This window comes from Felis catus, chromosome D3 (assembly GCF_018350175.1).
Source record: "Felis catus isolate Fca126 chromosome D3, F.catus_Fca126_mat1.0, whole genome shotgun sequence".
Taxonomy (NCBI): domain Eukaryota; kingdom Metazoa; phylum Chordata; class Mammalia; order Carnivora; family Felidae; genus Felis; species Felis catus.
Genome location: NC_058379.1, coordinates 21,088,450 through 21,100,865, shown reverse-complemented (window position 1 = coordinate 21,100,865; position 12,416 = coordinate 21,088,450). Strand labels below are relative to the sequence as shown.

Here is a 12,416-nt window from a genome sequence, read left to right as displayed (position 1 = left end):
ACAAATCCTTCCATATTCAGACTCCTTCACCATCACTGCAGTAGCTGAATAATGGCCATCTGATATCAGGTCCTAATTGTTGGAACCTGTAAGTGCTACCTTATTTAGAAGAAGGGTCTTTGCACATGTTATTAAGTTAAGGATCTTAAGATGAGGATAGATGATCCTGGATTATCCTGGTGGACCCTAAATACCATCACAAATGTCCTTGGTGACAGAGGAAGATTTGACAGACAGAAGAGAAAGCATTGTGAAGACAGAGTAGATTGTATGATTCCTCTTGGCTAAAGGTACCTAGAATAGTCAAATTCATAGAGATGGAAAGCTGAATGATGGTTTCCAGGGGAACATAAGAAGTTAGTGTTTCAGGGATAGAGAGTGTGTGGGATGATGAAAAAGTCTTGGGATATAGATAGTAGTGATGGTAGCACAATATTGTGAATATATTAATGCCACTGAATTGTGCACTTAAAAATAATTAAGATGGGAAGTTTTATGTTATGTATATTTTACCACACACACACACAAAGATAGAGGCAGAGATTGGAGTGATGTGACCACAAGCCAAGGACTGTTGGCACCACCAGAAGCTGGAAGAGGCAGGGAAGGATCCTGCTTAAAACTGGAGCAATGCAGCCCTGCTGAAACCTGGATTTCAGCCCATTGAAACCAATTTTGGACTTCTGCTTTCCAGAACCACGAGAGGATACATTTATGTTCTTTTGAGTTGTCAAATTTGTGATAATTTGTTAACAGCACCCTCAGGAAACAAATACACTGATCAACAGTCTGCTTCCCACAACTGAGCTTGCAACAAGGGAAAGGAAAAAAGAGAAAATCATAGCAGTACCTCACCTTTACCTTTTTTATTGTCAGTGAGGCTCCTTTGCATTTTCATCTCATTTGGACCTCACAGGTTCACAAGACAGTCCTTGTCTATGCCATTTTACAGATGTTCAAATGGAGGATCACGGATGTCAAATGAACTATCCACGGTCTGCTGCTGGATGATGGCTGTGCTATGATTCAAACTAGTTATGTGGTTTCCCCTCCCCAGGCAACTTCCCAAACTCACAGTCTCTGCACCTAGGCTGTTTAGGAGCACAGATTGGCCAGTAAGAGGTGGACACTGCACATTCGAGGCCTGCTGGGGAAGAGCTCCTGGGCTGGTAGAAGCAGGTAGGACTCCTGTGGGACCTAGACACCTGAGTAGTGTGGAAGGAAGGCAGAGAAGAGGCAACAGGAGAATTCCCACATAGTGGTGAGGCATTACACTCCAAATCTGGGTTCCTCCCCTGCCATCTGTAGATATTAGCTTAGTGACTTCAGAGTCATTTGAATAGTATTCTCTCAACAGTCAGGTTTAGCTGTGAATCTGTGGGCATCTGGTTTTTCAAACTTAGGACCCCAATCTGACCTGAGATTGTGAACTCAGATGGGGTCTGCTTCTTGCTTTTATGTCTGTCTTTCCTCATCAGCCCCATCTTCCCCCTGGTCTGGCTGTTTGGGCAGCTTTTTTATTTCCCTTGGGGTTCTGGTAAGAAGGTTCTTTTTTGTAACCAGAGCCTGATTTTGGTTGGCACCAGGGAGGGCAGGAGAGAGGCCAACAGGATCTTTACCAATGAGCAGTGGTCCAGCAGCTCTGGCCAGCTGTGGGGGGCAGGTGGTGTATCATACTGTGTTTCCTGGAAGCATCTGTGTAGAGAAAATAATTCTTTTTTTTAAAAACCTGGGTTGTACAGCATGATTTTTTAAAAGGTGTACAATGTGATGATTTAATTAATATATGCATACAGTGGGATAGAATTACTACAATTGAGTTAACTAACACATCCAGCACCCAGCACCTTACATAGTTACCATTGTGTGTGTGTGTGTGTGTGTTTGTGGTGAGAACACTTAAAATCTAATCTCTTAGGAACTTTCAAGTATAAATACAATGTTGTTTACTATAGTCATTATACACTGCATTAGATCTAGTCATCATACACTGCATCTTATAACTTGAAGTTTGTAACCTTTGCCCAACATCTCCCCATTTCTCCCACCCCCTCCCTAGCCCTTGGCAATCATCATTCTGTTTTCTGGTTCTATGAGTTTGGCTTTTTTTATTTTTTTATTTTTAATTTTCTAAAATTTACATCCAAATTAGTTAGCATATAGTGCAACAATGATTTCAGGAATATATTTTTTAGTGCCCCTTACCCATTAGCCCATCCTCCCTCCCACAACCCCTCCAGCAACCCTCAGTTTGTTCTCCATATTTATGAGTCTCTTATGTTTTGTCCCCCTCCCTGTTTTTATATTATTTTTGTTTCCCTTCCCTTATGTTCATCTGTTTTGTCTCTTAAAGTCCTCATATGGGTGAAGTCATATGATTTTTCTCTTTCTCTGACTCACCAATTTCACTTAGCATAATAGTCTCCAGTTCCATCCACGTAGTTGCAAATGGCAAGATTTCATTCTTTTTGATTGCCAACTAATACTCCATTGTATATATATATATACCACATCTTCTTTATCCATTCATCCATTGATGGACATTTGGGCTCCTTCCATACTTTGGCTATTGTTGATAGTGCTGCTATAAACATGGGGGTGCATATGTCCCTTCGAAATAGCACCCCTGTATCCCATGGACAAATGCCTAGTAGTTCAATTGCTGGATCGTAGGGTAGTTCTATTTTTAGTTTTTTGAGGAACCTCCATACTGTTTTCCAGAGTGGCTGCACCAGCTTGCATTCCCACCAACAATGCAAAAGTGTTCCTCTTTCTCCACATCCTCACCAACATCTGTTGTTGCCTGAGTTGTTAATGTTAGCCATTCTGACTGGTGTGAGGTGGTATCTCATTGTGGTTTTGATTTGTATTTCCCTGATGATGAGTAAAGTTGAGCATTTTTTCATGTGTCAGTTGGCCATCTGGATGTCTTCTTTGGAGAAGTGTCTATTCATGCCTTTTGCCCATTTCTTCACTGGATTATTTGTTTTTCGGGTGTTGAGTTTGATAAGTTCTTTATAGATTTTGGATACTAACCCTTTATCTGATATGTCATTTGTAAATATCTTCTCCCATTCTGTTGGTTGTCTTTTAGTTTTGCTGATTGTTTCCTTCACTGTGCAGAAGATTTTTATTTTGATGAGGTCCCAGTAATTCATTTTGAGTTTGACTTTTTTAGAGTGTGCATATAGATGAGATCAAACAGTATTTGTCTTTATCTGTCTGCATAATGTCCTTTAGATTCATCCATGGTGGTGCAAAGGGCAGGATTTCCTTTTTTATGGCTGAATAATACTCCATCACATAGACATATACATAAATGTGTTATGTATATATATACACCACATTTCCTTTATCCATTCATCTGCTCATGGACACTTTAAACTGTTTCCAACTTGGATATTGTGAATAATGCTTTAATGAGCATGGGAGTGCTGGTATTTCTTCAAGATACTGATTTCATTGTCTTTGGATATATAATCCAGAAATGGGATTCTTGGATCACAGAGTAATTCTATTTTTAATTTTTTGAGGAATCTCTGTGCTGTTTTCTTGGGTATAAATTGTCCTTTTAGAGGAGACCAGTGAGGAACAGAAATTGCAAAAGGGCCTCAGGTATCCTGGACTCCCCCTGCCACCCTGCCATGGTAGGGGGATACTTGGTACTGACATGTTTTTTAATTTATTTTTTATTTTTAGCCCCAGCTTGCCCTCTCCTGCTACGTCCCTCACTCCCATCTTACCTTGCTCGTTCTTCTTTTAAGGTCCTGTTCAAGCCGGACCTTCCGAGGCCTCCCCCCAGCTTTACCTCATCTCCATGTTAAAATCCTTGCTACACATTTGGAGCATTACTATGTCTCTTTCAAAGCACATATCACAATGCTAATTTTATAGGTATTTGTCTCATTTTTGATGATGGTCTATCTCTCCCACTGGGCTGGAAGCCTTGTGAGGGCAAGAACCCTGTGAATCTTGTGTACAGCTATATCCCCAGGGTTGGCACACATGACCTGGCACATAGAAGTAGTTCTTGTGTTGCAAGAATGAATGAATGTATAATGAATGAATTAATGAATGAATGAATGCATTTTCTGGTCTCTTCCAGGCTGCCATCCTTTCCTTCTCTAGCCATCCATGTTTTGCTATCTGAGAAAGATCAAAGAATGGTTTATTCCATCCATTGAGGCCCTATAGTACTTCAGGTCCTTCTTCCTGCTCACTTTTTGGATTTGCTCATTGCCAGACTTCACTTTTGGAAATTGGCACAGGCTGGATGCCTGCAGCTGGGGGTTCAGGGCTGAACTTTTGCTGTGGATGAGCTCATTTCCAGATCAGACTGGAAGTTTCCTGAAGGCAGGGGCTCTGCTTGGGCGGAGCCAGGTGAAAATGCTCTGCTGAATTCGGGAACAGATGGATATAGATGAAAGGTCAATTGCTCCAAGCTGTGGCTGATGGCTCAGCTTGAAATTTTGGAGGACATCCATGTTGAAGATCCCCTGCTTCTGGGTTCCCCAGAAGAGGAATTCCTGTTCCTGGTGGCCAGGCATTATGTTGGGCCCTGGGCATAACCTTACTCAGTTTAGGGGAGTGGGTGGGGGGGAATGGGGAAGACCTACATGGATGCAGTCCAAATAATGATTCTTTGACTGCAGCCTCAGTAGGAAGAGCAAGTGCTGATGAGGGAGGATGGGAGTGGACCTCAGAGACAGTGAGGTGCAAAGAAATCAGTTGTTGGCATTTGGGCAGTGGATGGTTGTCTGGTGGTGGGCAGGGAGGACCTGAGGCAGAACAGAGTCCGGGCAGGGTTTATGTGGTCCTTCCCCCTCCCTGTACCTCATCACTCCAGCAAAGCTCCCTAGTGCTAGCACCTGAGAGCATCTCCAACCTTCCTCTGAACTAGGCCTACCCTGGTCTAGGTTGTAGGACCAGCTCTGTCGCTAGCTCACTGTGTGACCTTGGGTGAGTCATGCCTCTTTTCTCAATCATCTCTGTGCTGAGCCCTGACTTTCAACTTAGACATGTGTCTCCAGATAGGCAGGCTGAATCCCCAGGAAGGGTCAACATATGATGAGCTCTATGGAAGGGATTCTCTAGTATCCTCGCTTCTATCTGCCCCAGAAGGGCCCCAGATCAATTACTGGGTGAGGCACAGGGCAAAGAAAAACTCCCAGTGGGATCCCTTCTCCTAGTCTCTCTTTTTTCCTCCTTACAGTGGCAGTAACAGTGCCTCTGGGGGCTACAGGGGCGCCAGAAATGTAGGTAGGTGGGTGGCTGTCCCCATGGCCAAGAAATTGTTCTGAATTTCTTGCCAGCAATACCCAACAAGTGGTCTTCCCCAGAATTTTCTCCACAGAGACCAAGAACTTGGCTGAATCCTGGGAACAGTCTTGTACCCGTTTTACACATGGAGAACCGGAGTCCGCAGAAGCCTCAGTACTGGTCCAAGGGCAGGTGGCAGGCGACCTGAAGCCTCTAGGCCCCTGGCCTCAGGCAGCCTGGTTCCTCAATGGAGCCGCACCCTCTCTGCCCCTGGCAGAGCAGGTGAGGCTACCCTGCCGGGAACACAGCCGGCCTTTGTGCCAGGCGGGCACCACCCCCTGGATGGCCCCTCCCCACTCACGGAACAGCCCTTACCTGCCAGCCTGCCACCCTTTCTGCCAACAGCTCCACCTGCTCCTCCTTCAGCGCTCTCTGCGTCCAAAGCTGCTCCCCGACGGTGCAGCGCAGGAGCTGCACCGCTCGACTTCGCGGGCGCCCTCCCTCGGGCTGATTATTAACCCGGAGGCTGTATAAGGAGCGAGTGGCCTGGGCGGGAGGGACGCATCGCCACCGCCGCCATGGACACTACCACCTGGAGCCCCACGACCGACACTACCTCACCCCTTGCGCCACATGAGCGCATCCGCAATGCGGCCGACATCTCTGTCATCGTTGTCTACTTTGTGGTGGTGATGGCCGTCGGGCTGTGGGTATGTGAGGGCTCTGAGACGTGGGCTGAAGGGGCAAGAGGCACCAGCAGGGACAAGGGGGGCGGGGCTGCACAGGGGAGCCACTGCATCCGTGAGCTGTGAGGAAGAAAGGGTGGGTTTAAAGGTCTGTGGAGCCGAATGGAAATAACTTGGAAGCCCTTGAGAGGAATTCAGGGGGGCACAGTGTGAAGTGAGGGGGTCAAGCAAGGATGAGCAGAAGGGAGGGGGGTTCTGAGGGGAGCTGGCCAGGAAGGTCCAAGGAAAATACCCCTGGCCTGTGAGCAGAGAAGGAGGCAGAGATTGGAGAGGCTGGAGGCTAGTGTGAGGGGCAGGAGAGGGACAGCTTAGGGCTTCAGGGAAGATCTCTGGGCTTGAAGATAAGCCCCAAGGAGGCTAGGACTGTCCTGTTTCTTCTTAGTCATACAGTTTTGGATGGAAAAGAAACAATTTAGAGCAGGAAGGACACAAAGCCTCTGCCAGGTGCAGGGGCTGTGGGGCAGCCCCAAATGGAGGGGTGCTGCTGGTGTCCCCCTGGGAAAGGCTGACCTGGAAGCCCAGGGACTGGAATGAGTGAGAGCTGAAAAAGCTTGGGTGGAGGAGGAGGAGGAGGAAGCCTTGGAGGGTGGCCTGGTGCTGGGGAAATGCATGTGGCTCCCCTTGGGGACTGGGGACACACCAAACCAGAGAAACTTGTTCTTCGCAGGCTTGGAACTTGGAACTTGGAAATTTCACTATGACAGACTCTGGCACACCCAGCAACTAGAAGATGAGGTGTTTTAAATGTGCACATATTGCAGACATTCTCAAAAGCTTTGGTTGTGGGTAGGGTTGGGCCAGGAGGCTTTGATGGCAGCAGGTGGTTGAACTCTTTCTTGATTTAGAGGGGAGTGTGTGTGTGTGTGGGGGGGGGGGGGGCAGGGTGGATATTAACCCTTCCATGGCCACAGAGTTTTTTATTTTGTTTTGTTTTGTTTTTTAGGGATAGAAGGAAACATTTTTTTTTTTTTTTTGGTTTGTTAAGTAATCATAGAAACTAGATATGACTGAAAGCTTTTCCAAGTGTCACAAGGGGTCAGTGTTACTAACTCTTCCCCAATATGCTCACCTTCCCAGAAGTGTCCAACCAGGGGCCAGGATTCTCAGGTTTACTATTGGCTTTGACATGGTTCTAGCTATGCAACCTCAGGCAACCTGTCTCAGCCTCAGTTTACTCAAGTGTGCACAGGTACAATCTTACCTATTCTTATGACTCCCAAAGATTGTTGTGAGGATCTGCAGACATGAATCTGAAAATTCTTTATGGAGTCTAGGAGTCTTTTTAAATAATATCGTCATTTGCCCTCCAAGGTATGAGCCATGCCCTGAATTGTTTTTGTCCTTTTAAGTAAAATGGGCAAACGCGGTCAACTGGATAGGGCATCTTCACAAAATGCCTCAACATAAGGAGGGCAGGAATACTAATCCCTATTTTACAGAAAAGGAAACTGAAGCCCCATGTTGTTGTGGTTTACCTAAGGTTGCAGTACATGAAATTTTCCTGGAACTCAGATCTTTTGACTCTTGGTTTTCCAGAGTACCAGGAGCTTTGCCACTTTGCCTGCCTTCCTCCCCACACCCTTCCCCAGCTTCTAAGTGCCTAGCACTTGGATGTGAATTCATCATTTGCTAGCTATGCCATACTGCTTATTTCCCAGAAAATCACCGATAATCTCTGTTCCCCTAACCAATCTTATTTTAGCCCCTGCCAGTCCTGCTGATTATGGTGTTTATGCTTTTCAAATATCTGTGAATCAGTATCACTTGTCCTGTTAAATGCTACTTAATGAGCCTGCTAATATTTGTCTACATTTAATTTTCCCCATTAGTCAGTGCCTCTGGACCCTGATTATTTAACATGCTGGATTTCTTCCAGTTTACATTCCTTTTTTTGCTACTGGAGCATCAAGAGTGGCTTGGTTTGGGGATAGGCATCCTGACTCCTGAGTGATCTCTGGGCTGCACAGACAGAGTGATCCTGGCTTACGGTGCTTCTTCATCTTAGAAAAGACACCCATAGCCAATGTCCCTCTATCACCATCCACATCTCTTCCAACATTATTTTGTTCTGTTTTACCCTCTTCCAATCATATTTGGGTTTGAGCTTATTCTTCACTGTATATTTCCATTTTTCTTTCGCCACCTCTCTGTTTCTTGGGGGATTTTGTATCATTTTAGGCTAAATCTCTAACTTTATTTTTTCTGGAAGATTTCATTTAAGCTATCCTGAACCCCCTTATGCTAGGGGTTGTTAAACTATAGTTCACAGGGCAAATCTGGCCCACCACCTGTTTTTGTATGGCCCACAAGTTACAAATGTGTTTTTACACTTTTAAGGAGTTGTAAAAAATAAAAGAGGAAGAGTGTCCAGTGGAGATCATGTGTGTTCCACAAAACCTAAATAACTTATGATCTGGACATTTTTCTTTACAGGAAAAATTTACTGATCCCTGCCTTATGCAATCATTTGCACTAATAGCATCATTGGATGCCTGAATAGCAATTGCCCCTGGGGAAGCTCAGCCTTTCAATTTTACAGGTGAGGATCAGATGGTGACAAGAAGTCAGTCAGATGAATCTGTGCCAGAGCTGGGATTAGATACCAAAGGCATGTTTTTTCTACTGTCTCACCTTCCCTTCCCTAAGACAGCATCCTTTCTGGCAATACTCTCTCCATGATCCTTACCACCATTTGCATTGCTGTGACAGTGTCCTGGTGGTGTGGAATTCCTTCTTTCCTGACATATTTTCATAAAGTGAAGGCCTAAAGTTTATTCAGTTTTAACCCTCTTGATCCTGTGCTAGAGTCTATTCTTAAACCACTTGACCAAAATATCTTGAACAATTGTCCACCCTTCACTTGAATATTTCTGGCCAAGACTCTCCCCAGTGGCACCACTTCCATCTCTACACAGCTCTGATAGTGAGGAAAATCTTCCTGCTATGGAGCCCAGATCTGATGTCCTGGAGCTTCTCCATTGTATTTGGTTGTGCCTTATGCAGACCACGCTGTCTCGCTTTACCTCAGAAGATGGTAGGCCACACTGGAGTCTTCTCTACTCCAGGCCCAACATCCCCAGTTTCTTAAGCTTTAAGCAAAGGTCTGAAGCGCCTTCCTTTTGTTCAGTGATATTTTTAATCCATTAAGAAAAAAAAAATATGGGTCAGTAGTTGTGTTTCTTTTGCTCCTCTGGCTTGCACTTGTGAAATCATTCTCTTCTAGTTGCAGGGTGGACAGACAAATTTAATGCCATGTTTTACAAAGTGGTGTTGGAACCTTAGAGCTTTCCTTTGAGCATCCTTTGCTCATGGAGACAGCGTCTTTCCATTGTAGGGAATAAACAGCAGGGAAGAAGGAGGCAGGGTACACAAGTTATAGTAATAACACTTACTGGTAGCACCTACTGAATGTTGCTGGCAGTCTGCAAAATGCCTGCCTGGAAGGGCGTTGCTCATTTCCAGAAGGAGTGTTCGGGGGTGGGATATGGGGGAAGAGTGGAGGCAGAAGGCGCTGCGAAACCCCTTTATCCAACATTTTATTGAATGTGTACCATGCACTAGGCATTATACTAAGCATTACAGGGGATTAAAAACTTGTAAAATGGTTACCACAATCAAGTTAATTAACATATCCATTATCTCACACAGTTACAATGCTTTTTGTGTGTGGTGAGAGCACTTAAGGTCTACTTTTTCAGCAAACTTAACTATACAATACAATATTATGGACTATGGTCACCATGATGTAAATTAGATCTCCAGAAATCATCTTATAATTTTACCTTTGTACCTTTTGATCAGCATCTCTCCATTTCTCCCACCAGGCAGCCCTTGGCAATGAATATGTATTTCAAAATATCACATTGTATCCCTTAAATGTAAACAATTTTTAATTTGTCCATATACCTCAATAAAGCTGGAAAAAAATTATAATATGGCAACATAAAGGAAAAAAGTGTAAGGGCTTTGAATGAGGTATAGAAACATAGAACATCTATAGAAAATCTCTAGATGTTCACAGGAGAGAGAGATTATTTTTTGTTTGTGAAGGGGAGAGGTTATAGTAGAGGAGGAAGTTTCTGTGATGGAGTGTCAGGTAAAGTTTCATGGGGAAAATAACATTTGAGGAGCCTTGAAGGATGGGTTTGCTGGGTCTGGGCTTGTGGAGATGAGGGGATAAACATTCCAGAGAAGAGAAGGCCTGGTGTAGATACACCTGTCCTTGCCTTTTCTCCATCCCCAATATCTTTCCTGAATTATCCAGTTCCCCACTCTAGTCTTGACTGTCACATCCTTCCTCTAAGCTCTTCGTTTCTGAGACCAACTTGGAAATGTTGTATCTGGGCCCCAAACCCACTTTTTGTGTCTCTCCAATACCAACTGGGGCATATCAACCTGCTTTGACATCAGAATCACTTTCAGAATGGCCTTTCCCTGGAAAACTACTAGAATCTGAGTCCTTGGACTATATTTTTGTTCAGCCCTGGCTACCTTCTTTGCTCCTTGTGTTTGTTAGTCCTCTTGCTATTCCTAGAAAAAACACCACAGAATCCCTAAGAGCATCTCCTATGGGAGGGAGGACCCTGCCACGAGTCCAGAAAGATCTGAGCTGTGCTCTCCCTGGAACTGCCTGGCACACAACAATCAATTTATGTTGATTGTTGGATGTATGAATGACGCTGCTTCCTAAAGGACTGAGTCTGGTCAATCTCTGGAGTCTGAGCACTTAGCAATATGCTATCAATAGTAGGCATGTTTGCTGAATAAACTGAATTTCTAAGCGTCTGAAATGTCACCATCTGAGGTTAATTCCTTTGCATCAGTGATGCTCTTAAGCCTCAGGGGTCATGATGCAACCAGCTTTAACAGGGCTCAGTCATTATCAGTTATTAGTATTTTCAGAGACATTAGCAAGCCATCAGCTAAGGGAAGGCCATTGACATAGAGGGAGGGAGGAGGAGAACACTAGCAGAGATACTGTCCCAGTTTTGAGCTGGAGGACTGGGCCTGGGCCTGAGCTGGACCAGGAATTAGCTGAAGGTTCAGAGGCAACATTCCAAGGGTTCTGAAAGAAGGAGGGTCTGGTGGTCATTTACTGAAAATATACTCATAAACCTTCAGTGGCTCCCTACTGCCTATGGAATAAAGCCTATATTTTTTAGCTTGGCATTTGATGGTCTGCAGTCTGTTCCCACTTCTCACCATTCTCCTCATTCATATGCCTCAGCCAGGTTCTCCAGGTAATGCTATTCACCGTTCCCTTCCTCCCCACACTGCAGTTCTATCTCTGGGTTATTGCTCATGTTGTTCCCACAGTCTGAAATGTCCTTTCCTTCTTTTCTTTCACTAATAAATCCCACTCTATCTTCAAGACTTGCTGAAGTGCTGCTCCCTCTGTGAAGCCTTTCCTGACACCCTAGTCAGAAGGAATCTCCTCCTTCTGTATTCATAACAATAATCATTCTGCAGTACTTATAATATGTTGAAAAGTAATGTTTCCAGCAAGCTTCTACCTACATCTCAGAAAGTTTTGAACTGAGTTTGAATGGTCCATCTTTAATGTATTTAATAAGAACACCATGCATTCCTCTAGCATTTTTCATTTTTTTGTTTTGATAATAACATTACTGAAATATAATTCAAATACTGTATAGTGCTTATTATGTATGTGTATTTGTATGTATGTTTGTATGTATGTATTTACTTATTTTAATTTACATCCAAGTTAGTTAGCATATAGTGCAATAATGATTTCAGGAATAGAATCCAGTGATTCATCTCCTACATAGAACACCCAGTGCTCATCCCAACAAGTGTCCTCCTTAATGCCCCTTGTATAGTGCTTTCATTTATTTAGTAAATTTTTTTTGAGTTATTTATTTATTTATTTATTTATTTATTTATTTATAGCACAAGCAGAGGAGGGGCAGAGAGAAGGAGAGACAGAATCCTAAGTAGGCTCTGCACCATTAGCACAGAGCCCAATGTGGGGCTCGAACTTACCAACTGCAAGGTCATGACCTGAGCTGAGATTAAGAGTCTGACTCTTGGGGCGCCTGGGTGGCTCAGTTGGTTAAGCATTCGGCTCAGGTCATGATCTCATGGTTCGTGAGTTCCAACCCTGCGTCAGGCTGTGTGCTGACAGCTCAGAGCCTGGAGCCTGCTTCAGATTCTGTGTCTCCTCTCTCTCTGCCCCTCCCCAGCTTGCTCTCTCTCTCTCTCTCTCTCTCAAAAATAAATAAATATTAAAAAAAAAAAAGAGTCTGACACTTAATAAACTGAGTCACCCAGGTGCACCACTGTATAATGCTTTTAAAAAGAATATTTCTTAAAATTTTTTTAAGTTTATTTACTTATTTGAAGAGAGAAAGAGTGAGCACGTGTGCAGGGGAGGAGCACAGAGAGAATCCT

General features: G+C 44.2%; 1 protein-coding gene across 3 annotated transcripts in view; it reads left to right on the top strand.

Moving 5' to 3' along the window:
* Nucleotides 1–12,416, top strand: part of SLC5A1 (solute carrier family 5 member 1) — a 153,877-nt gene that overhangs the window by 65,856 nt on the left and 75,605 nt on the right. The window contains exon 1 of one of the 3 annotated variants that reach the window (XR_006587569.1): nt 5,559–5,969. The exons of 1 other annotated variant lie outside the window; for it this stretch is intronic. Coding sequence is in view for 1 of the 2 variants with exons in the window: in NM_001195405.1 (NP_001182334.1) it covers nt 5,838–5,969 (132 nt within the window). In the remaining variant the exon portion in view is untranslated. 3 annotated transcript variants of the gene reach the window in all.